This window comes from Bos mutus, chromosome 18 (assembly GCF_027580195.1).
Source record: "Bos mutus isolate GX-2022 chromosome 18, NWIPB_WYAK_1.1, whole genome shotgun sequence".
Classification (NCBI taxonomy): Eukaryota; Metazoa; Chordata; class Mammalia; order Artiodactyla; family Bovidae; genus Bos; species Bos mutus.
This window is the reverse complement of record NC_091634.1, coordinates 26,065,256-26,090,583: the sequence shown is the minus strand read 5'-3', so window position 1 is coordinate 26,090,583 and position 25,328 is coordinate 26,065,256. Positions and strand designations below refer to the sequence as shown.

At 38.5% G+C, this 25,328-nt stretch overlaps 1 protein-coding gene across 1 annotated transcript; it reads left to right on the top strand.

Moving 5' to 3' along the window:
• The first annotated feature begins 79 nt into the window (after window positions 1-79).
• On the top strand, window positions 80-24,928 carry CYB5B (cytochrome b5 type B). Its single transcript, XM_005896504.3, has 5 exons — window positions 80-321; window positions 9,618-9,746; window positions 10,283-10,312; window positions 18,318-18,346; window positions 21,267-24,928. The coding sequence occupies exons 1-5, from the start codon at window positions 160-162 to the stop codon at window positions 21,355-21,357; spliced, it is 441 nt and encodes a 146-aa protein (XP_005896566.1). The 5' UTR covers window positions 80-159; the 3' UTR covers window positions 21,358-24,928.
• Window positions 24,929-25,328: the final 400 nt, after the last annotated feature.

Here is a 25,328-nt window from a genome sequence, read left to right as displayed (position 1 = left end):
TGAAAAGAAAACGAACCAGAAACTATTAGTAGGCGTGATTGGCTGTTGACAGGTTGGCCCCGGTTACGGAAGCTGGTGAGGACAGAGCGGGAGGTCGACTTCCAGGAAGTTGGTAGTGGAAACCGGAATAGCGGTGGAAAAGAGGTTATCTCAGGCCCAATGGCCACTGTGGTAGCAAGCGGCGGCGATGGAAAAGAGCAAGGAGTCGAGACTTCCGTCACCTATTACCGACTGGAGGAGGTGGCGAAGCGCAATTCCCCGAAGGACATATGGCTGGTGATCCACGGGCGAGTCTACGATGTCAGCCGCTTTCTTGACGAGGTGGGGCCCGGCAGGTGGACTGCGCTGAGGGGGTACGGGCCCCGAAACGCTGGTAGGGTGTGTGGGAGGGAAGTGAGGCCTAGCTGAGGACGAAAAGACGTGCGAAAAGGGACCGAGACCCTTCGAGACGGAGTTTGGTGGGTTTGAGGGGGGACCTTAGGTCTGCGTGGATTTCTTCCGCCGTTAAGTGCTGGTACCTTCAATACTATGCTTCTGCCACATATTGAGCACTTACTGTTAGCTTGGCTAAACTTTTGAGTCACCGGTATCACCATTTTACGGAAAGGGAAACCGAGCCTCAGAGTTTCTCACCTAACAGCCTAGAGTCATTCGAACCTAGGTCTGAAAGCGCAAAATCTCTACTCATTTTTTTTCACTGTGCCTTCTGAAGTAATACCACTGTTTGGTTTTAATTTTCTTGAGAAGGAGCTGAGATGCCTTCTCCTTTCTTACCATTATGCTGCGTTTCTTTTTCCTGTTTTGAGCAGACTTTGAGGCCAGAGGTTATGAGCTGATTTGGGGTTTTTTATTTTTGGCTTCTGACTCAGACTGTTACCTCTTTGGTAAATCAAGCATGTGTATTAGGTTTTACAAGTTCTCCTTGAGACTGCTGCAACTGATTTTTTTTTTTTTTTTTTAAGAAATACACTTTTAACTCTACTGAGGTGTAATTTACATACAATAAATCGTGCATGTTTAAAATGTACAGTTTGATGAGTTTTGACAAATATATTCATCCATGTAATCACAACTCCAGTTGAGAAAGAACATATTCATTACAGTAAAAATTTCCCTTGTGCTTTTTTGCAGTCATTCCTCTCAATCCCAATCCCTGAGGGTTTGGGATATTTTAAGTGTAAATGTGTTTGGTGGTTTATTTTTGATGTGTATGTTTTTATTTTGAGCAGTAGATTAATAATCTAATGGTTAATTTCTTGGGCATATTTGTATAATATAAACCTATTAACCAGAGAAGGCAATGGCACCCCACTCCAGTACTCTTGCCTGGAAAGTCCCATGGATGGAGGAGCCTGGTGGGCTGCAGTCCATGGGGTCTCTCAGAGTCGGACACGACTGAGCAACTTCACTTTCACTTTTCACTTTCATGCATTGGAGAAGGAAATGGCACCCCACTCCAGTACTCTTGCCTGGAGAATCCCAGGGATGGGGGAGCCTGGTGGGCTGCCGTCTGTGGGGTCGCACAGAGTCGGACACGACTGAAGTGACTCAGCAGCAAACCTACTAACACTGAGAAAAAGTTTTATTTCTCTTAGTTCTCTTTATGAAACAAATATACTAGTAAAAAAAATTTTCTTTCTATTAATTTGGGGCCTAGGGCATAAAGCTCTTCATCCTGATTCATAAATCTCTAAAAAAATTTTTAAACCTAGTTCCCCCAAAATAACATTGATTTTAATAAATCTTTCTAGTGGCCAAGAAGTTAACATCTTAGCATTTAGTAACTTCTTGTATTTGTGGGGCTTATGGCAGTTAAATGCTTTTAAAAGTGCTTTCCTGTTATTTCAGCCTCGAAGTAACTAATTGAGAGTGAGTTGGATAGTACTGGAAAAGGAAATGGCAACCCACCCCAGTATTCTTGCCTGGAGAATCCCATGGACAGAGGAGCCTGGTGGGCTGCAGTCCATGGGGTCGCAAAGAGTGCGACACGACTGAGCGACTTCACTTTCACTTTCACTGGATAGTATTGATCCTTATTTTAGCAAGAATATAAGAAACAGGTTCAGAAAGATTTTGGTCAGGCAACTGATTAGTGGCAGGGTGTGTCTTAGATATATTCCTTGGTTTCTCTTGTCTACATAGCAGTGCTTTGGAATTCTAGTCTTAGCTGTACTTTGGTGTATGCCTCGTAAGTTTCCAGTGTGGCTTATAGCACAGTAAAGCATAGTTCAAAATGGGTAGCCAGTATGGGGTTTTTTGTGGTTTCATTCCCCTCCAGTTTCTTCTTGATTAATTCAGAATAGATAATGAACTTGGAAGGAACACTCAGTGTATGTGGTGGACATTAGTTTAATCTTGAACAGTTACTAGCGTGGTTCACCACGTGCTGATGAAGCCAGAGATACCATAGGTGTGCCAGCATGGCCTCTCAAGCTTGACTTGCAGATCTTTACCTGCAGTTCGCCATTCTCACTTACCCTGTTCCAGAGTCTCTGTCCCTGTGTTCTTCTTCATTCCAAGTCAAGTGCTAAGGAGAAAAATGAAGCAGAGAAGAGGACTATGGACATGTATGGAGTGACAGCATGAAGATGAGGGGTTGAAATTTTAGGTGTGGTGGCCAGAAATGGCTTTATTAAGATGATGACTAAAGTAAAGGTCAGAGAGAAGTTAAGGGAGCTGGCCTTGTGGATATCAGCAGGAAGAGCTTGTTCAAAGCAAATTTAAAGGCCTTGAAGTGCGAGTATGTCCAGTGTGTTTGAGGAACAGTGAGGGAGGTTATGGTGGTTGGAGAGTAGTAGATGAGGTCAGCATGATCAAGGTGAGGAGCAGGTCAAGTACAGTTTTGCTGGTTTTAGAAAGGATTTTGACTTTTGTTCTGAGATGGGTAAGCATAGTGGAGCTGCTGCTGCTGCTGCTAAGTCACTTCAGTCGTGTCAACTCTGTGCGACCCCCATGGACTGCAGCCCACCAGGCTCCCCCATCCCTGGGATTCTCCAGGCAAGAACACTGGAGTGGGTTGCCATTTTCTTCTCCAGTGCGTGAAAGTGAAAAGTGAAAGTGAAGTTGCTCAGTCTTGTCCAACTTATCGACCCCATGGACTGCAGCCGTGGGGTTTTCCAGGCAAGAGTACTGGAGTGGGGTGCCATTGCCTTCTCCCAAGCATAGTGGAGCAGAGGACCAGTAATATGTGACTTAATGGTTTATTATTCAAGCATCACTGGCTGCACTGTTGAGAAGAGACTGAAGGAACACTGGAATCTAGTTAGGAGGCTGTGACGGTAACTTGGGCTAGAGATAGTGGCTTAGGCTAGGGTGGTGGTAGTGGTAGTGAGAAGTGTCAGATTTTGGATGTACTGTGACGGTAGAGCCAATAAATTTAATGATGCCTTTTTTTTTTTTAATGATGCCTTAAATTTGAGAGTCAAGGGTGACTGAGGTTTTTGCCTTGAGGTCTGGAGGAACTGGGTTGCTGTTAGATCAGATCAGGAAGAAACATCAATTTTCATCCTTTTCTTTCCAATCTGAATTCGCTTTGGGGCTCCTCCTCAGAAAGAGGGTCCTCATTTGAGTATATAGCATTTATAGATTGCTTTCTTTTTTGATTAATGAATATGGTTAGAGTGTTACTCTGGACTTTGAATGTGATAATTTAGGATTGGTAATATAATTGAATTATCTTCTAATAGATTAATTTCATAGTTTTCAGTCAGTGGTATTGATTTAATTTATTGAAATCACAAATGAAAAACCAAAACATTGCAATCGTACACATTGTATTTCTGTTACTTAGTGGTTTTGAAAAAAATTATGTAGAAATGGTTACAATATCTTATGCCATTGACTGAAATATCGAAGTACATCTTAGCAAAGGTAAATATGATTTTGTGAACTTCGTTTCAGTTTATATTCTTATTACTGTATCATAAGTGGGAAAATTTGGGAAACCATTGTCCTATGTATAATTAACCATTTCTGACAACAGTAACCTAAAATAACCCATTATGCTGTTTTAAAGCTTTCTATGTACTTTTTTAGTGACTGTTGGGATGAGTGGGTATACTGCTTTAGGATCTGCTTCACAGATGGGATAGCATTTTATTCATTCAGCAAACATTTGTTTAGTGCTGACTCTTCTCAAGTGCTGTGGTACTAGGTCCTGGTAGTATAAAAATAGACATAGATCTGCCCTCTTGAAGCTACCCTTCTAAGGGAGACACAGCAAAAACAGCCAAATGTTTCCTTCCTGGGAAGGAAACAGGCAAGAAGTTGAGAAAGTAAAATGGCCGTGGTGGGGAAATCTACTTTAATAAGAGTGATCTGGGAAAGCTTCTGTGAAGATGACTTTTCGTTGATGAGAGGGAACTAGCTTTGGGAAGATGAAAGAAAAGAGCATTCCTACGGCATTTGCAGAGTCAAGCAAGAGTTTGGCGTGTTGGTGGGACTGAAAGCAGCTGTGGCTTTAGTGTATCCAGTGAAGGTCAAGAATGGCCGAAGAGCTTGGCAGGAGCCAGGACAGGCAAGGCTGGGTAGGTGGTATGGATTTGTGAACCATACCATAGGTAAATGGAAAACCACTGATGTGTTTTAACATGGGGGTGACATTGAAGGAATTTATTTCAAATATATTATTTTTGCTGAGGTTTTGAGACTAGATTGAAGGGAAAAACAATACAGAAGGGAAGAAAGGAACTCTTTAAACCCCAAGAATTTGAATTCTCCATCTTCCATGGAGTGCTGCAGTCCATGGGGTTGCAGAGTCGGACATGACTGAGAGACTGAACTGACTGATAAACAGAAATAGAATCATAGTATTCCTTAATCAAGTTATGCTGCTGTCGCTTCAGTCGTGTCCGACTCTGTGCAACCCCAGAGACGGCAGCCCACCAGGCTTCCCCGTCCCTGGGATTCTCCAGGCAAGAACACTGGAGTGGGTTGCCATTTTCTTCTCCAGTGCATGAAAATGAAAAGTGAAAGTGAAGTTGCTCAGTCTTGTCGGACTCTTAGCGACCCCATGAACCGCAGCCTATCAGGCTCCTCTGTCCATGGGATTTTCCAGGCAAGCGTACTGGAGTGGGGTGCCATTGCCTTCTCTGTAATCAAGTTATAGTGTCTATTAATTGATTCAGAATAGTAATAGTATGTGTTAGGTGCTTATTATTCTAACAGCTTGCATATAATTTCTTTTTTAATCCACTTAATAGCCCATTTTAGAGATGAGAAAACTGAGGAGCAGAGAAATAACTTTAAAAAAGTCATAATGCTCACTGATACAAGCAGTCTGACCAGATAGCCTGTGCCCATGACATTAGGATTTGCCTCTGTTTTTTGTTTTTTTCATGGCTATAGAATATAGAATTAGGTCTGTTTTACAGCCACCTTCTTCGATATCTTAGATGTAATTTGGAAGGGTGGGAATGTGTTAGAGGGAAGTTAGAACTAGCACCTTTTTTCTGGAACCCAGGTAATTTTTTAATTTTTTGAGTAGGTCATATAGGTATCCTGTGCAAAGCCTTCTTCCCATCTGCCCACCTCCACTTCCTCCTAAAGTTAACTACTACTGTTTGTGAATATTTCCAGAGTTTTATTTTGTGCCTGTAAGCAAAAGTGAATGTAGTTCCTCTCATTCTCGCCCCCTCCCCCATAAGGTAACTGATAACATGCCTTTTTCACATAACTATATATCTCAAGAGTCTTTCCACATCCACATCTGGAACACTTTCTTATTATTCATAGAAATCGTTGAACTGATTCTGACGTATTCAAGCAGTCTCCTATTTCTAAGCATTTGGGTTGTTAGTAATATTTTGCTGTGTAGATTTTTCCCCCATCTAAGTCAACTCTATTGAGATCTAACGTCCATACAACAGAACGTAGAGATTTTATATGTGGAGTTCCATGAGCTTTGACAGAAGTCTCACCTGTATAGTCCGCGTCACCATCACTGTTTAGAACATTTCTACCATCTGTGTTCTTGTGCAGCCAGTGATTGATTTCTCACACTTTGTTTTTTGTCCTGACATCTTTTAATGTATCTGTGAGATTCATCTATATTTTTTCTATGTGTCAGCAGCATGTTCCTGTTTAGTGCTTATTATTTCATTGTAACTGTACTAAAATTTAGCTGTTCACCTGTTGACTGATGCTGGGTTGTTTCCTCTTTTTTTTTTTTTTTGGCTATTATGAATAATGCTGTTGTGAACTTTTCATGTACAAATCTGTGTGTAGATACATTTTCATTCCTTTTGGGGAAATACCTACAAGTGAGATTGCTGTTCTGTTTTTTTTCCTTTCTGACTGTACCACATGGCTTGTGGGGTCTTATTTCCCCAACCAGGGATCCCTTGACAGTAAAAGCTGAGTCCTAACCATTGGATGCCAGGGAATTCCTAAAGCTCATATTTTTTGTTTTCTATTGTTTTTGTTTTACATCTGAAGCAGTTGACAGACTTTTTCTGCCAGAGTGGCCCCCTCATTTTACAGTCGCATCAGCAATGTGTCAGTCTTCCAGTTTCTCTCCATCTTCACTGACGCATGATGTGTTCTCAGTGCTTTTAGTTGTAGCCGTTCTGATAGATGTGTGTCTGTACATAACAATGGTTTTAACTTGTTTTTCCTGATGACTAATGATTTTGAGCATCTTCAAGGGCTGATTGGCCTTGTGTGTGTCTTATAAAGGGTGTGTTCAGTCTTGCTCATTTTTAATTGTATTGTTTTCTTATTACTGACTTGAAGGCAGTCTTTATATATTCTGGATGCAAGTATGTATTGTGAATATTTTCTCACAGTCTGTATTTTGCCTTCTCGTTTTCTTAGGTGTCTTTTGAAGAGAATTTGGTGAGATGTATATATATACATGCACACACATATATATATATACACACATTTGGTATATAAAACATTCTAATGACTGGATGTGGGCTGTGGGGTTAAAAAGTCTTGTTCAGTTTCCTACTTAACTATAACTTTAGGAAAATGTGCTCTGTAAAGACCTTTTTCCATCTGTTCAAGGGAGATTATAGTATCTACTCCACAGAGTTGTTGAGACAGTTAGTTTAGGTAATTCATACAAAGATTTATCATGGTACCTGATATAAAAAGCTCAGTAAGGTTTTGAGTGCATGGTAACTAGCACATGCCCTGAAGATGTAAAGGTGAATCAGATGCTTTGGACTTGCCAGGAAGATGAGATCTGTGCACAAGCAATTGTTGTGCGTGGTAGAGTAGTCTTGCTTTAGGAAAGACAGAATGTGGGCTCTGCTTGGTGCCATCCCCTGAAAGCTTCAGAGTTTGACTACGCACAATTCTTACTGTCTTTCTCCAAGGCTGGTCAAATGAAAGTGCAATTCAGTCGTTATATAGCTTGTGGAATTAACAAATCTATAGAAAGTATGCTCTCTTTTCTCAAACAGGCCCATGTGGCTAGTCCTAGGGAAAGCTAGAAATAACATGAGGCAAAATTTAACCTCCAGCACTGCCCAGGTGAGCTGCCCTGATGGACACTTTGACTTTGGCGTGTGTATTTGTGCGGCATACATGCCAGCGAGGCAGAGAGGGGGCAGGTGGGAGTGGAGGAGGGCACCGCGAGCGCCCCCTAGATCTCACTGTGTTCAGGTTCTGTGATATTCAGGAATATGGCCATGAGTAAGACAGCCATGGTTCCTGTTCTTAGGGAGCTTATGGTCTAGTGCAGGAAGAAGATATTAAATAAACAATTGCAGTTGTGATAAACACCATGAAGATGCCTAAGGAACTGTGAGAATCTGTAGCAGTAGGACCTAACATGGTGGGGAATACGGGTGTATCATCTGGTGGGGATGAGTTACGTTTGGATCTGCAGACCTGATATTTAGACCCTGAGCAGTTGGAACTGCCAGAGTTACACCCTTTCTGGCAGCCATCAAGTTAACCTCTCCTAGGTGACACCCCTGCCTTACTAGGTTCTTTCTAATCCAAACGCAAATACCTATGGACCTGCACCATTTCCTGCTGTTCACCACCCAGGTCTCTTATCTTTCTTTGAGTTGTCAGACTATTTTTTATGAAGTAGTTTTTATCCTCTCCAAAACTTTAACCTCCATATCTTATTTTGATGATTAGTATTCTGCTAATCTGTTTGGCTAACCTGGCCTAATTTTGCAGCTTCCGTAATCTTAATGTTTCTAGATTTCATTTTCCAAGTCAGGTGGTCTTTAGCATATCCTATTGTTACATTTTTATTACATCACTATTCCATTCACAGAGATTTTTTCCATTCACAGAGAATTTGTGTAATTTTTTTCCCAACAAGATTTTTATTCTGTAACTGTCATTCTTCACATTCTCTTTTATGTCCGTCTGTTCCTTATCCATTCCATAGAATTAGCAATCTAGAAGTATTATTTTATGTTAGCAATTTGTCCTCTTTCTTTTCTGTATTAAAATATAAATTTTCTGTCCTCCTTTCAATAATACTTAGTACATGAACTTAATGAAAAGCTGAAAGATTTCCCTTGCTCCCTGCCATATATTTCGTGAATTTACTAAAACCCTTCACAGAAGAACATCACAAAGTTTCCTTTGTATCTATGAAGTATTTCAATTGATTATTGCTGGACTGAAATAGAAATGAATCCATCACAGGCATTGTTTCATCAATTGAAAGTTTTATGATCTTGACTGCCATATAGTTTATTTGAAATATTTGTAATGTTATTTAATTGCTTATACAATAAAAGCTAAGACAAGATCCATTAGTCTTAAAACATAAAGGCTGTCAAATTCAGAAGAATCTTTTTTGCAGATTCATATGAGATTTAAAAGTAAAGCAGAAAAAAATGGGAAATGTGTACCACCTTATGTTAGGTCTACTTAATAAAAACAGGGAGAAATTTATGATTGTGTGATAGATTTGAATAGCACTGGTAACCAATCTAGTTCACTAACCTCCAGACTCTTTTGGTCTTACTTGTTTTATTTTGCTATGATTCAGACAAAAGTAAATTTTTGGGTTACATTAATTATAGGTATGTAAACCAAGCTTTGTATGTGTGTGTGGTAAAGTACACATAAAATTTGCCATTGTAACCATTTTTAACTGTACCATTAGGTGCCATTAATTGCACTCACAGTCTGTACAACCAACACTGCTATCTATTTCTAAAGCTTTTTCATTTCCCCAAACAAACTTCATAACCATTAGGCAATAACTAATCTACTGAAACCTATGGGCCTAGAGCTTGTGCTTCTCGGTAATTGCGGGCTCATCAGTTGTGGCGCGTGGGCTTGTTGCCCCGCAGCATGTGGAATCATCCCAGACCAGGAATAGAAAAGTCGTCTTTCCTTGGCTTTCTTGACTTTGATATTTTTGGAGATCACGGGCAGATCATTTTGTAGAATGTCTCTCAGTTTGCGATTTTCCTAGGTTTCCTCATAAACTCACAGTATGCATTTTTGGCCAGAAGACACAGTAATTACGTAGTGTTCTCCCCACTGCTCCTGTCACAGGGTATACAGTGCTGGTTCATCCCATTGCTGCCATTTAAAGGAGAAAAGGGAAAAGAGGAGGGCATCAGGGGAGGAGCTTATATCAGTTAGCTTTTTAGAGAGCCCTTACTTTAATAAATATCTTTTTCTTGTAGCATCCTGGTGGAGAAGAGGTTCTGATGGAACAAGCTGGAGGAGATGCAACTGAAAGCTTTGAAGATGTAGGCCACTCCTCAGACGCCAGAGAAATGCTCAAGCAGTACTACATTGGTGACGTGCACCCGGTAAGAACCAGCCGAGCTAGGAGTGCTTGTAGAGAGAGGAAGCTATCTAGCAGCCACAGGTCGTGATGAGGGAATGAATGACTAAAGTGGAGATTCATTCAGCCCAGCCATGAGGCTAAATTTTCTCCAAAATCATCCGGCCTTACTGTGCTAAGCTGGAGCTTCTTGTTTGTAAATCAGCACATAGAGTATCTCTGAAAAGGAACTGATTTTGGAAGTGGGTTTTTAGTTGATTAATTTCTTTGTAATGAGGTTAATATCATGATCTAAAATAGTGGTTTGATTGTTCTTACAAATTCTTTGCTAAAAGTGGTAACTATGGACCATGCCATTCTAACAAGGGACCGTGATGTGCTCAGAGTCAGGGATGCAGGGATGAGGTCGGGGGTAGTGGGCAGGGCCTTTCTATAGATCCTGGCACCTCCTAGGGAATTGCTACCAGAAGGTAGTCTCATGTCCCAAAGTTAGAAATAAGTACGTAATGAGAGTTTGTTTGGATGTGTCTTAAAATATTATTTGTTTTCCTCTTTAAACAGAATGACCTTAAACCTGGAGGTGGTAGCAAGGTAAGAAGTCTTCTATTTCTCTTGTGTGTTTCAAGTGTTTATATTTCTATTTACTCAAATGGAATTACTGTTTTTTTTTTTTTGAAGTATTTTAACGAGCAATGTTTACTTTTCCCTCCAAGCAAAAATCTCATTTTTCAGGAATTTGCATCCAGTACCATCTCAGAAAAAAGTAGTGGAGACTTGAACAATAGGAACATTTTGTTCAGGCCCCTGTTCATTTTTTTAAAAAATTGAAACTCTAAAGCTATGACTCGTGTTCTTACATTCAATAGTATAGGTGATAAGAATTGCTTCTGTGTTGGAAAAAGAATTGAAAAGTTGATTTATTCTTGCAAGTCTTAGAACAAGTTGTAGACTGGAATAATTGAGTAACTGACTGGAACAGGCCTTTCTGTCCCCATTACCCTGTTGTCTGGGCTCAAATAGGTCTACACACCCTTCCCATTCACTCGGTGAATTCTTCTACCACAAAAGTAGAAGATTAAATATTTGAAAACTTTAATGTGTACTGCATAATGTACCAGGAAGAAAATTTGAATGCCTTTTTGTTTCCCACAAGCGGGATGCCTCACTTCCCTTATTCCCTCATTTTTTTTCTGTCTTCCTCAACTCTTCTACTCTCTTAATTTAAAGACGCAGCACTTAGTTGTCACCAGAACTTCTTGGAGGCGATGCTCCTTCCCCTTTTCCTCCTTCTAGCTTCCCTTTCCGCATTGAGCTGAAATTACTGAACCTGTGTGACAGTAAAGTTGGCCAAGACACGGATTCTTTCAACTCTAGAGGTTGCTTGACAGATTCTGCCACCTGTGCCCCCACCATCCAGAGTGTTTGTGTAAATTAACTCTTCCATCTCGTTGCACTCTGCTACTCTGAACTGTTGAATTGTTTATGAAGGGGATGTGAAGTGGTTCCTTAAAGGCTTTGTGAGCTCTGGTAGTTTGTCCTCCCCTCCTAACACGTGTACTATCCATTCTTGAATCTTCATTTGTGTAATTAAGGTAAAATTTGAACTAAGCAATGACTTGTTTGGTATATTGAACATGTCCAGAAACCATTGCTCTCAGAGGTCAACATCCGATTTGAGGGATATGCCTGTTTGTACAGGAGATGTACCTTAATTCAGGAACCATAACCCACTTGTTCATAGCACCCTGAGAGCACTTTCTATATTAAAACAAAATCTGTGAGGGGAGAAGTTCCAGTGTCCAGAAGTCTTACAAATTGCTTCTTGTTGCCATTTTTCTTCCTTGGTGGTATAGTATGGAGTTAGGACCATCCTTAGGAATGGAGAGCAGTGTTGTTCCAGTTCTGTTCCTTGTACCGCCTGTATTGGAATCTCTTGGCATGTTTTCCAAAGTGCGTATTCCCTGGGCTTCCATTACTACTACTGATTCATGCTGTCTGGAGGTGGGAGTTTGCATTTAAAGTAACCCAGGTAGCCAAGCGCCAGACATTTGGCTGAATGACATGCCCATCTTTTCATGTGAAAACTTTTAGGGAGCTTTTAATTCTTGTCTGTGGAAAGCGCTGTCTGCCTTCTGTAGCCCAAAGAAGTAACTAGAGATGTCTCAGGTAAAACTGTTGAGCCTTGAACTTTTTATAAGAAATAAAGAAAAACGCTTTTAACTGGTGAGATTTTTTGAAATTTGGTAAGAATTTAGAAGTCTCCAAATGTAGTTTGGCCCTAGCCCAGCTTAAATTAAGCAGTGATTAAGGGCAGTGTTTTCAAGACTCTGTTTTCCTCATGTCTGCTGTACTCAAAGTCTACAGTCTCCTTTAAATAGAGAGTCTGATTATTGAGTGTTTCCAGTCACACTGCTGTACTTCAGGCAGACCAGCCAAGGGAAACCTTTGGGAAAAATTTCAAGACCACCTACATAGGTTGTCATAGAGCTTATATAGTCCAGCCTGATTTTAGTTCCAGAAAGAAATTCTTGAGCCTTCAGATTTATTTCTTACATAGGTTTTAAATAAGCCCTTCTGCATCTAGGCTCCAGCTATCTCTTTTAATTTTTTTTACATTTACCATGAAGAAGTAAATGTCAAGTTCATTTCATTACTGTGCTTTCAGTTAAGGTTTCAGAACCTCTGTAAATAATTGATTTTTTTTTTTTTTACAATGCCTCATTTAGAGGTTTCTTCTGCCTTATGGACAGAGTTTTCATTTCCCTTCTTCCTTTATTTCTCTGCTTCTCTCTTCCCTCCACAACTCCATACCTCTTCCCCGTCTGAAACTACCTCCGCACCCCTGCAAAAAAAACAAACAAACAACTTTTTTTAAAGCACCTGAAACATGCTATTCCCAACTGCAAATCAGGAACTTTCCCAGTTTTTTAGAAACTGCTCTTCATACTACTTTTGCTTTGACACTGATGGTCACCATTGTTTCCTTGTAATGCCTGAGGTTCAAGACCCTGAAGTGTTTGTTATAATACCAAAGCTTAAAAGCTTAGAGACTGCGGATGTTTTTCTTACCTGCTTCAGTTGAAAATAACTAGAATTAAAAACATTTTTCTCTCTTAAATCTCTCCTCAGTTGAATTAGTCCCCATGCTACCAGTCTTCTGTTCACATTTGAGTTAAAATTTCTCTGGTCTGCTTTTGAGTTATGGAAACTCACCTTAGAAGCTGTTTTCTGTGCCCATTTGCCTGCCTACTGTGCTGCAAGTAACCAAGATACATTTGTGGTCAGTGATGTCTCTTGATTATGCATTTAATTCTTGGCTAGAACCTTGATCAGTCAGAGTCTACCTTTAGTTCAGGAGATGAGGTAACATACATATGCAACCTGACCAAAAAATGTGGTACTGTTTCATTCATTTATTCAGAAGGTATTTTCTAGGTTACAGTTCCCAACTGCTTCACTAGTCAAGTCTCATTGCAGTGAATAGACCTAATAACTTGACCGTTTTTCCATTTTTTGAATGGGAAGTTTGTGGTGTACATGGTTAAAAATTCAAATAGTACGAAAAAGTATACTATAAAAATGATTCCCATCGCCAGCTGTGTCTCCCGGGTTCCCTTCTCCTGAGGTAGCCAGCTGCCATTTTCTCGTTTACTCTTCTGAAGGGATTCTGTGCATACATAAATGTAAATGGATGGGTGGAAGGCAGATGGATTGACCAACAGACCAACTACCCCATCCTTTAAAAATCTCGCACATGCTGTTCTGAGCCTTGCTTCTTTCTCCTAAAGCATTTTACCTTAGTGACTGTTCCCTATCAATTTATAAACATCTTTTTAAGCAAGTAAGGTTGTCTCTATAAAAGCTTAGCATGTTTCTTAAACTTCATTTTTCAACTTAAGAAATTTAACTTGAAATCTAGTCAGTTCTGTCTATATTAGAAGTAATTTGTAAATTACATTTAAAGGCAAGTACATTTTTCTTTCCCAGGTATTACAGACTTTTGTTATACAGAGTTTTGTATTATAGTTACATGCAGGAACATACATAATGTTCCGTTTACCTTCTCTTTTATGAGAGGGAAACTAAAAAGAACATGTACTTTATAGTTTTGTGATGTAGTTGGTTGCATCATACTAAAAATTTCCTTTTAAGAATTGTTAAATATTCCTATCATACGTACAACCCAATTTATTAATATTTGAAATGGATATGCCTTTGGATGAGTAGTGCTTGCTATTTATCAAAGAATTTTGTGTGGTTGTTTCATTGTTGACTGTTTGTTTACCTAACATTTGTATTTTGTAACATAATCTTTTGAAATAAAGCAGACTATGGTGGCAAGGTCACTCTTGAAAGACAAAACACCCTTCTTGAGAAATCTCAAGGGTTAGTGTCTCTCCTTGTAATGCTTTATTTAGGAATGACAGGTAGTTTTGCAAAGCAGGATGTCAGAAGGACAAGGGTAACATCTTTTTCAAATCAGCCCTCCAGTGTGGTGATAAGTAGAATAGTCTCTGAGTGTTTTAATTTTTTCCTTCCGTGTTATCTTCTATATCTTGTCACAGTGGGTTCTTGAGAAAGTCACGTAGAAATTTGCCTCAGCGGGTGTTTTTCATGTTTGCATTTGCCCTTGTGTACAGGGAACTATTTTTTGTATGACTGGGCTGACCAGGCATTTGTGCTTCACAAGACAGTAGTTGTCACAACTGTATTCTCATCTAGAAAGAAATCTTAGTACATTGGAGCTTCCTGAGAAGGCTGTCCTCAAGATCCATACCCCATGCCCATGAATATATTGACATCATGTACTTTCAAAACTCAGACTTCCTAGATTGTACAATGAACCTAACGTTAGAATTCATATAGTGATAGCTAATGTTACATAGTCTTTTGTGTTCTGAGGGGAGAACCCTTTGCAATAGTTTGAACCCCAAAGTTCCCAAGTTGTTTTTCATGTTTCTGGCCACATACAAACCAAACTATTCTAAATAAAAAGCTACAAAAACTACCAGGCTGCCCAAATACTCATTAAAGTTGTTGAAGGTGTCCTGTGGCTTAAAATCCACTTCTTCCCATTTTAAATACTTGGAATCCTCTAGGAATGGCAAATATTCAATTTAGGAATTAACACATAAGCTTCTTATATACCTTATGTTTCCCTTTTATTTAAATCTCTGAAAGTCTAAATATAAGCTATTTAGGCTTGAAGTATATGTATAATGCCCTGTCTATATATTTGAATGCCTCATAACCATAATTTTGACTCATTGCTTCCTATGTATATTCTGGTGACAAAATACACCATTCCTTAAGAATGTGTTCTCCTATGTTTTTTTCTCTAAACAGGATTCATATTGAAATCACCCCCCACTGATCCCTAAATCTGTTCCCATATGTTTGCCAGTTTTGAGATTTCTTTATCATTCCTTTAACCACATGAAAGCATATCAGAAGAGCATCTGTGAGATCGAAGCATCTCTTTGTGGTTGTGCTCCTTCAGTCTTCCTGGATGTGGGAGCATGGTATTAACATTTCTCTAATCTTTAGAAGTCTGCTCTTGTAAGTTTTGCTACAATGCCCTTGGCTCAGAGAAATGTGTTGAGTTAATTGAATATGACTTTAGAATTCAGGTTCATCTGATCTGAGCTTTTCAGTTCACAAGTGAGGAAACTGATTTAGCATGGAGCCCGAAGATACCAGGTGTAATTTCAGTTATAATCAGCATTAATTAAAAGGTTACTCAAAAATTATGAACTATTTCCTTTGTTTAGTATTTATATGTATGTGCATGTATTTATTTACATATTTATTTTATGAGGGAATTAAAGCCTTAGTGAATCTTGAACTTGAGGAACCACCTTGTTTAAACAGTTAATTTCTGTTAATTTTGAATTAAAGTTAGAGTAGACTTAGAACGATGTGGTTGTTGGGGAGTATATTCCAGACTTGTTGGAGGAGAAAGAAAACATGGATGTTAATGACTTGAGAAAGCTTTTCGTAGAAAAACTCTGGACTTGAACTGCTCTTTTGTAACTAAAATCATAGGGTATTGTAGTTATTACTGTCTGTGCCAAAGATGGAGACCAGTGCCTTCTCCTGACCAATCTTGCATGTAAATTAACATGTGGGCAAGAACATAAGCAGCCAAGATATGCCTGAACACCCACAGGGGTAAATTAAAGTCAATCATAAACTGTAGGAATTTCACCTAAGCATCTGTTAGACTCAGCACAGAGCTCTGGAGTGGAAATGAGAACTGTGCACGGTGAGAACAGAAAGGTAGACTCGAAGAAAGATTCTGTGTTAATAGAACTTTTTTCTTTTTAATTTTGTTAAATTAAAAATAACTTTTTTGGCTTCTTTCTGAAGTTGGCTGAGGCACTTGGCTACCATGAGCAGTGGGCCTTAAACAACTCTTTCATTTATAGTTGATTAAAAGCAGAGTAACTGTCCTTTGGCATTTATTTGGCTGTCAGTATTCTAAAGAGGATATGCTGCTTTCTCTTCTCTTTCCTCCAGTGTTAGGGTGGTAGTTCTTTTTGCCTTCAGGGAAAGCTTGATCTTAAAACGGGTTGAGGTACTTGGTTAGAAGGAGGAATGAGCAGTGGGAAGGAAGGATGGAAACCATATATATTTAAATTTTTAAAAATTGCTTGTTAGGAACTATTACCATTTCAGTATATTACAGTCTCGGTATGTCTCCTCTCTTCCCCGCCCTCTTTCTTCTCTGGGTTGCTTACTGCATTGTCTGAGGTTCACTCGAGTTAGCACACACCCAGTGCTTGTGGTTGTAAAAGAAGCTAAAAACTTCTAGAGAATTCCTTTATATGGACTAATGGCTTTTAATGTTTTTATAGGTTAAGCTAAGTGATACATATATTATTCATTATGCTCTCATGTAAGCCTTTCAGATTACCTTCTTTTTTAAAAAAATGCTAATTCTACATTGTTTTATAAATCATTGGTATATTTGTGGATAATGAAAGCATAAAAGACCATGGACATTTTATTCATAGAATTCAATCACTTTTTGGTTACTGTAGTGGAATATTTTGAAAGGCAGTGTAATAAATGAGATGCAGACACAACCGTCAGTACCACTCCCACCTTTCAACTATGCAAAACATTTGCTGTATTTCTCAAAGATTGACAGTAACATGTTTTAACTAGCCTGACTCATTCTACTCAAGGAGAAATGTCCCAGATTGTTATTATCGGGATCGCAAAGAAATGTAATAGTAAAGTAATAAGATTTATCTAAAACTTTTTAGAGGTTTTTCTTGGCTGTAGGTGAATTTCTTTCAGGTTTGAGGCATGGTCTTATTTGAATTACAGTCTTCTGGATATAGGAAGCTAAAACTCACCTCATGGTCTGCTCTAAAGTATCTAGGCCAATATGTATGTAGGGTTGTTGGAATTCTTGGAGATTACGGAGAACTGTAATTATGTGTTCATACCCTGGCATACTGCTGACTATTGGCAGAGATGATCTTTCGGGCAGCAGTAACCTATGCTAATGAGTTACTGTCCTCTGGCGGTAAGTTAGCATGCTTTTTTGTACTCTACAACTAATTAATGAAATCCATAAGTTCATTTGATGTTTATATAAATTGAATTTAAAATTTTGGTATCAGCTTTATTAAGATGTAATTCACATTTCATCCAATTCACCTATTTAAGATGTATAGGTCAAGGGTTTTTAGTATATTTAGAGTTGTTCAACCATAATCACAAATCAATTTTTGAGCATTTTCACCACTCTAAAAAGAAACCCCATAACCTTCAGCAGTCATTTTCCGTGTCCCTCCAGATCCTCTTCTCCCTGCCCTAGGAAACCACTGATCTACTTTCTTGCCTTTTGGTTGCCTGTTCTGAACATTTCATGTAAATGGACTTATGTAATACATGGTCTTTTTGTCTGGTTTTGTCAAGTAACAATTTCAGGGTTCATCTGTGTTGTCACTGATGTATCAGTACCTCTTGATTAGTTGCTGCCACTTTTTTTTTTTAATTTATTTTGGTATTTTCTTAACCCTAACCCCATTTTTCCTGTTTTCGGTGTGAAATAAGCCCTAAGATCTCTAATCTTAATTATTATGATTTCGGAGAGTAAACCAGTTTGCTTCTCTAAGTCACAGAGCAGTCATATGCATGCTTTTGAGCATTTCCCAGTTGATCTCTATGTTACGACAGAGGAGTTTTTATTTTTTAAATATGTTTTCGGGAAATGTGATTTTAACTACTGCCAGTGGCAAGCCCAGCTAAACTAGGCATATCATTGTGACTGCAAATTAGTTCATTAGTTTATTGTAATATAGTTTGTATCAATGGCATTTTTTTTTCCAATAAATAAAAAGAATTTAGGTCATTTCTGTGTGCTTTCATAGTGATTCTTTACTAGAGAATGCCAGTATATTATCAGAAAAAGAATTGCCCATCTTCCCATTACATATGGATACTTGCGAACATCAAATTACATGAAAGATGAAGTTGTTATTTTAGTTTCATAGTTTACATGAATATTTTTGAGAAGTTTTATATACTCTGTGTTAATCTTTTTTTGTTTTGTTTGTTTTTAAATATGCGTCTTCTTCAGGAACCTCCGAAAAGCAATACGTGCAAAAGGTTGGTATTCCCTTAATAGACTTTTTTATGCTCCAACATACTACGTGGCAAAGAGGTGCCTTCCATAAATATACATATGTAACATAACTTAAGAGTGTAGTTCGACAGCTCATTCTTTATTTTTGGTCAGAATTACTGCAAATCAGTAATCTCTTAGCTTTAGCAAAATTAATTTTTCCAGTTTCAGTCATCTTGAATAATCTCAAAAAAGTTCTTGCCTTGAGTAGTTTTTAAATCTCATTGTGACATAAATCAGAGTTATACGTAGTAAGAGGCAAGAGTGCACGGACAAGTATTACTCCTAAGTCAGACCCACAGTCTCTGCAGCTCAGCCCAGCTATGCAGTTTCCACTAAAAACTTATTCTCTTTTAATCCTCACAACACACCTATAATGTGGGTGCTATTATTACATTTTACAAAAGAAAAAAATTGTGTATTGCAGTCATATTCAGGAGTTTGAGTTTTCTCAAAGGTTTACCTAGTAATGTCCCTTGCAGTAATGTTGCTAATACAGTAGTGGTAGCCCTGAAAAGTATGCATTTGGCATCCCTTAAATAGTGTCTCTGCTTGAGATAATTGTAGAATCCTTGGCTTATAAAAATTTACAGAGATTATATAGAGCTGTTTCATCTTTCTGAGATCACACTTAAGGCATTTCATAGAAAGAGAAAATGTGTCTTCCCCCACCCCGCCCCTATAAAAGTACCATGTCGTTTTTGTTTGATATGATGGTCAGAATATTTTTAGAAAGTGGAAATTAAAGGAAACTGTTAGTAAATTCAGCTGATTTATACTCAGCCCAAAGTCCCATAAAGAATTTGAAAATATAGGCCATAAACTTGCTGTAGACTTTTACAACACTTAAAATTGGTTAAGAATTATTATGTAGAATACATAAAGAATTTTTACAAATCAATTAAAAAATAACTTTATAGAATATGAGAAAAAGATTTAAGCACCTTACAGAAGAGGAAGCACAAATATGAGCATATTAAAAAAAATTTGATTTCATTTGTCATCAGAGAGATGTAAATTAAAATCATAGGGTATATTTCATACCTATTGGCCAAAATTAAAAATTCTAAAAATAAGAAGAGTTGTTTAGGAAGTGAATTACCAATATTCTTAGGCCCTTTAGGGTCTTGAGGAAATGTAAATGGGTACAATCACTGTGGAAAACAGTTGATATCAAGTAAATTTAATAATATAGTAACTTTTGATCCAGCAATTCCATTTCTAGGGAGATATATATATATACACACACACACACACTCAAGAAAAATGTGTATACATATATACCAGTGAACACATTACAGGAATGCTCATAGCAACATTATTCAAGATATTAAAATATTGGAAACGACCTAGATAACCATTCATTAGTAAAATGAATGAATTCATTCTGGGATATTCACACAGTGGAATACTACAAACCAACAAAAATATAACAGTCACAGCTACTGGCAATAACCTGGATAAATCTGAATGAATAGAGTTCTGTCTTGTGGGCAAGAGGTTGTTGTTGAACCTGTATCTCCTTTGCTGCAGTATAGATGCATTTCCTCTGCTTCTGTTCTCAGTGGTCATAAAGTTACAGAGGATTATCTGAGGACTGATGGTCAACCACTCATAGTCTTTTGCACGGAAGGCTTTATCTTCTGGGTTTTGTCAAGGGTCCTGCTTTTGATCTCTTTTGCCTCTTGGGCTGCCCTGAAAGGTACCTGAAATCATTACTCTTTTGGGGAGATTACTTTTATGTTTCCCTGTGCCATATAGCTGTTGTACATACTGACCAACTTGCTTGTGTCTTTAAGCAAAGCTACCTGGCTGACATTCTAAACTTGTGGAGAATAGCTTTCTGCCATACTTTAATGTACAAGTACTTGGCATGTTCAGGCAAAAAGAATAATTTTTATTATTGAACGGCAGCTGGTTTTTGTGGACTTCAAAGCCTTTTAATACTAAGACTGCATATGTCTTAAGTGGAGGGGCAGCCAGGTCATTTGGATTAAAACTAGCAGCGTTAATTAAGTTCTAATAGCGAAGAAGGATTTTTTTTTTTTTTTCTTTTTTTGACTGTACCATGTAACTTGCAAGATCTTAGTTCCCCAACCAGTGATTGAACTCAGGGCCACCGCAGTGAAAGTGTCGTCTTAACCACTGGGCCACCAGGGAATTCTCTTTATTTTGAAGAGAATAATGACTGTCCTTAAACTGAGGAAAATTTCTTTGTAGGACTTCTTAAGCCGGCTACCATTTGCCTGACTTCATTAGCACTGTCAGTATGTTCTGTGTGTGTGTCTGTCCTTATTAGTGTCCAAAGGAGGATAGGAATCAAGCTGCTTGACCAACTTCCCTTTGTGATTTTGGGTGCAGACCTTGTGTTTTCTATGTGTAAAATGAGAATAATAATAGTACTCATTTCATAGGATTGTTGTGAGGATTAAATTTTAAAAATATATTTGGGGCAGATATAATATCAGCAATTGTATTAGGTATCATTGGTTCTACACTGATAATTATATACATAAAATGGTGGCCTTTTCCTGTTTAAGGATGTTAATTGTAGAATATGTGAAAAGGCTTGAAGAAAAATTTAAACTATCTGTAATCCCATAACCCAGAAATAACCATTTATGTCTTTGTGAAAACATAGTGTGTGTGTGTATGTATTATCTTTTTTTGGTATCATGCTATATGTTCCATTTTTAGTCCTTTTAAAATTATTGTTGAACTTTCACTTTAATTAAAATCTTGTTTTTTTTTTAATTTCTCCAAATCAAAATTTTTTGATTTGGAGAATATTAAATATTAAAGTATTTAAATACTTCAGTATTAAAATGTGAATGTTGAATGATAGGGAACATTTGGTATGAAATGTTCACAATTTTATTGCTTTTTTCCCCCTTGAACATCTAGCTACTGGTCGTATTGGATCTTCCCCATCGTGGGTGCTATTCTCTTAGGTTTTCTGTATCGTTACTACATGGCGGAGAGCAAGTCCTCCTGAGGAGACCTTGTTGAAGTCTGGAAAGCATTTCCACTTGGGAGCAAGAACTAGAGACTTATTTGGAGCCTGCAGCGGTGCCCTCTTCTCGAGTCCTGCCATTTGTATTCTTACCCCTTGGAACCCAGACAGTTGGCCAGACGTCCACCTCAGCTCCACGGCCGTGTCCAAGTCATCTCTCAGAGCCTTACTCTCAAAGCACCTGCTCGTTTTTCCGTATCCTTGCCTTTGTTTCCTCTCTTTACTCTTTTCCAGGAGCGCCTTTATGTTTCAGGACTGTCTTCTGTGATTACAGTCCACATGTCATTGTGGCATTCCCTTTGGTAAAATGGCCTGCTTTCCAGTGCTTCAAACGCACACTAGACATATTTAACAGCTTGTCACGTTCTGGTTTTGAAGCTTTTATTTTTCCCTTTTTCTCTTAAGTAAATGTTCCTATTTTTTAAATTATGACTTAATTTTATTATTTATCATAAGAGGTTTTAATTCATGGCATCAGGTTGCACATCTGTGACTTAAAATGCAACTGCAGAATTATCCTGTTCCTTGTTTGTATTTGTTAAAACTGCCCAAGTGTAGCAAGGAGCCCTTGCCACCCTCTAAGGCATCAGATGGTGCTGGGCAGAACGCTGCTTCCCTTTTGTTCATTGGGAGTGGAGAGAAACAGGGAGAGGGAGAGATGAATTAGGGTGACAGAGTGGATTCACAGTAATCTTTCTTTTGAAAAATATTGAAAAATACTACTTTAAGGGCAAGAGTTCAGAAGAAGCACTAAAACTTTCATCCTTTATTTTGATTTGGCACCAGTTCCTAACCATCTTTTTTCTTCTTTTTAAGTTACCATCTTTTATGGGTAAAATGCAAGTAAGTGTATCTTTAGAGCTTTACAGTTTTATGAAGGATTTTGCTGTTTTTTTTTAATTAATTGGCAATGTTTTATCCCCCATTTTTTAAAAGTAAGAGACTCCAAATTGATAAAAGATACAGTATTTGATCTTCTGTTTGCCCCAGTAAAGTAACTCCCATGGTAAAGCAGCATTTGGAAGCAGGAGAGTGGGACAAGAGTGTTTTCCACTTCATCTGTATTTTACCTCCATGGCTCCAATTTGTGGTTTTGTTGTTTTTCCATTGAGAGGGGGGGAAAAAAAGTGGTAGTTACTTTTTTTTTTCCCTTGGATAACTGTTTCCGTGAGGAGTAGGTTATTATTCAGAATTATATTACTGTTTCTTCTCAGTTCAGGCGTTTCTCTGGCGTATTTGGCTGCTCTCTTCCTCTCTGGAAGCACCTGAGGAGACCGTCCACTGGTAGTTTTCTGCTGACGACTGTGGTGATTCTTCCTCCCTGTCCTTTGAGGGTGACCAGTCTGCTCTGAGCCGTTGTCACGTACAGCAGGGAACCTCGTGGTTCAGGAAGGACCATGGTCACTGCTCAGCGTCTGCTCCCCTCTTCCTGCTTGCCAGAGACTTGACAGGACAGGAAGCTACACAGCAAACCAGGGTCTGCCCATGCAAACTGCTTAAGAAAAAGTTCAGCCCAGGTCTCGTATCCTGTGATTTAGCAGTTGAGCAAATTCAGGATTCATAAAAATAACATTAACCTGGTAATTGTGCACTTGGTTATGACATTATGGAGTAATTTTAGGGGATTTCTGGCCAGCTTTTATATGTCAGGGATGTGGGCTTAACTTTAAAATTTTTATCGTCTTTAGAAAATATTTTGTATGCATTATAAGATGCCAATTTAAGACAATTTACTGAAAGAAAAATCTTTGATGATTATGTAACAGGGGTGGTGTGACTTGATTACTCCTCAATTTGAAGGCAACGAAGGGTTGCCTTGAATAAGAATTGATATTTAATTGCTGTAATCATTTAAGTCACCTGATGACATGGGCCCACACTGGGGTAGAAATGAAGAACAAAGGAGTATTGAGGAGCTGGAAAAAGGAACATTCAAGCTAAAACTAAGCCAGAAGATAACTTGGATCAATTAAAAATGTGTTGGCAGTCCTCAAAATTGAATGGAAAACATCTGGCTTAGAAGAAATATTAAAGAACAATATTCTTCAGTAAAATTTGTGTTTTTTGATATTTTTTAAGGTGAAGATCACTGCAAAAGGTATGTTTTTCTGTTTCATATTGATTGTCATTTCCTGTTTACATCTGGACTTGTTTTCATTCAGAGCCAGAGGAAAAGATTTTCAGACTTTGTCTCAGCCAGCCATGAAATCCATCCAATACCCAGGGCTCTCTTTTGATCTGCTAATGTGATGTCACTTTATGTTATAAAAACCACTTTTGGGTCCACTTATTATTCTGCTGCCTACATAAACAGCCAGGTGAAAGGTAGAGCTTGTGTGAGAGCTTGCAGAGGTTTTTATCTAAACAATAAAGTAATACAGTATATTAGCCAAATCTATCAAAAAGGACTTTTGTTTGAAGACATAGATGGGAATTCTTGAAACAGCCTCTACGTTGATGGGTTGTAAAAAACCCCTCTGCAGAGCCAGTGGAGCCAGTCCCTGTTGTCCCGAGCCTCCTGGGGTGTCTGGAGTGTTCGGTTGTTTATTCCCAAGGAAGACTTAACCGCCGGCGCCCACCATACTGTCAGCATAATGGCTGGAGATCACAGGAGAGGAGATGAGGGGAAATTAGTGCCCCCAAATAAGGATGTTAGTGCCGGGTCCCAAGATTTCCTGCCTCTCTCTCTCAGGAGTTGGTTTTGGTTTCCAAATGACTTACTTTTTGTAAAGACAGGAAAGTGGTGGGGACAAAGTTTACACTGTGTTTAGTTCTCATGTGACCACTTAAGCTGCAACAAAAATCCATTGGAACCTATAATTTGACCCTGTAAAGTTCTTTCAGCAATTGTCATGAATGCACATGTTGTGAAATAAGAACATTGTTGTGTTTACACTCACTCAGTTCCCATGTGGAGCAAAGAAAAATGCTTTTCAGGCCAGATATATCATTACTTACAGAGTATCTCAAGTTTAAAATCTCAAGTGATACCCGTCTGATTAAATTCCATTTTAGAAACACAGAACAGTAATACTGGTTACTTCCTTCCCCAGGAGAAATGGATTCACATGTGTCTTGTGTCAACAGAGACGGTTGTTGTTTTTTCTTTCTTTCTTTCAACCATCTTGTTCTTTTGCCAAATATCATGAAAGTGATGAGTTTAGTCCCATCTGGCGGCTGTGCTCTGAGAGAGCTGGGTTTGTAATTTGTTGGGGGTGATCTCAGAGGGGAGGTTCCAAGAAGCAGAGAGGTATTTTTCAGATGACCTACTCCACACCTAGCTTCTCACTCATGAACTTGAGGGCCCAGTTGGCACCTGCACCTGATTCTCCCTTTGCTGTTCAGGCAAAGCACGATGATTTCACTTTCTTTCTTTTGATTTTACCCTCCACTCTGAGCAAGTAATATTAACATTCCTTTTGTGTATTCAATAAATGGAGTTTGTTTACCTATTTTATCAGCATATTTTGAACAAAGATCTTTGTCTGCTGGAATGTGCACACAGTGAGTGTTTGTTTAGAACGACACACAATAAAGATACTGTTTTCCATTTCTTGCCCTGACTACAGTTATTTTGTTTGTTTGTTTTAATTTCTTTTTTTAGTCGAAATTTTGGTTCTGTAGTTCTCAGGTGTTCTGGAAGAAAAGAACTGGAGAGCATAAAAGCCGCCGGTATCTGTGCTAATAGTGGGGTTAGTGTAACTGAAGAGAGTTCTATGGTTCTTCAGGATTCTTGCTGCTGTTGCTCTTCCCTTGATGTGTGTTGCTCATTTGATAATCACGAGAGGCACAAACCAAGACTTTTGCTGTGTTAACAGATATGATATGGCAACGAGGTAGACAGGTTTTTACTGAAACCATCTGATAAAGAGAAACCAGTTCAAGGTAATAGTATTTGTTATCTATAATGTCAGTCTTCAAATGGTTGTTTTTCTTGGAAATAGCTAAACTGT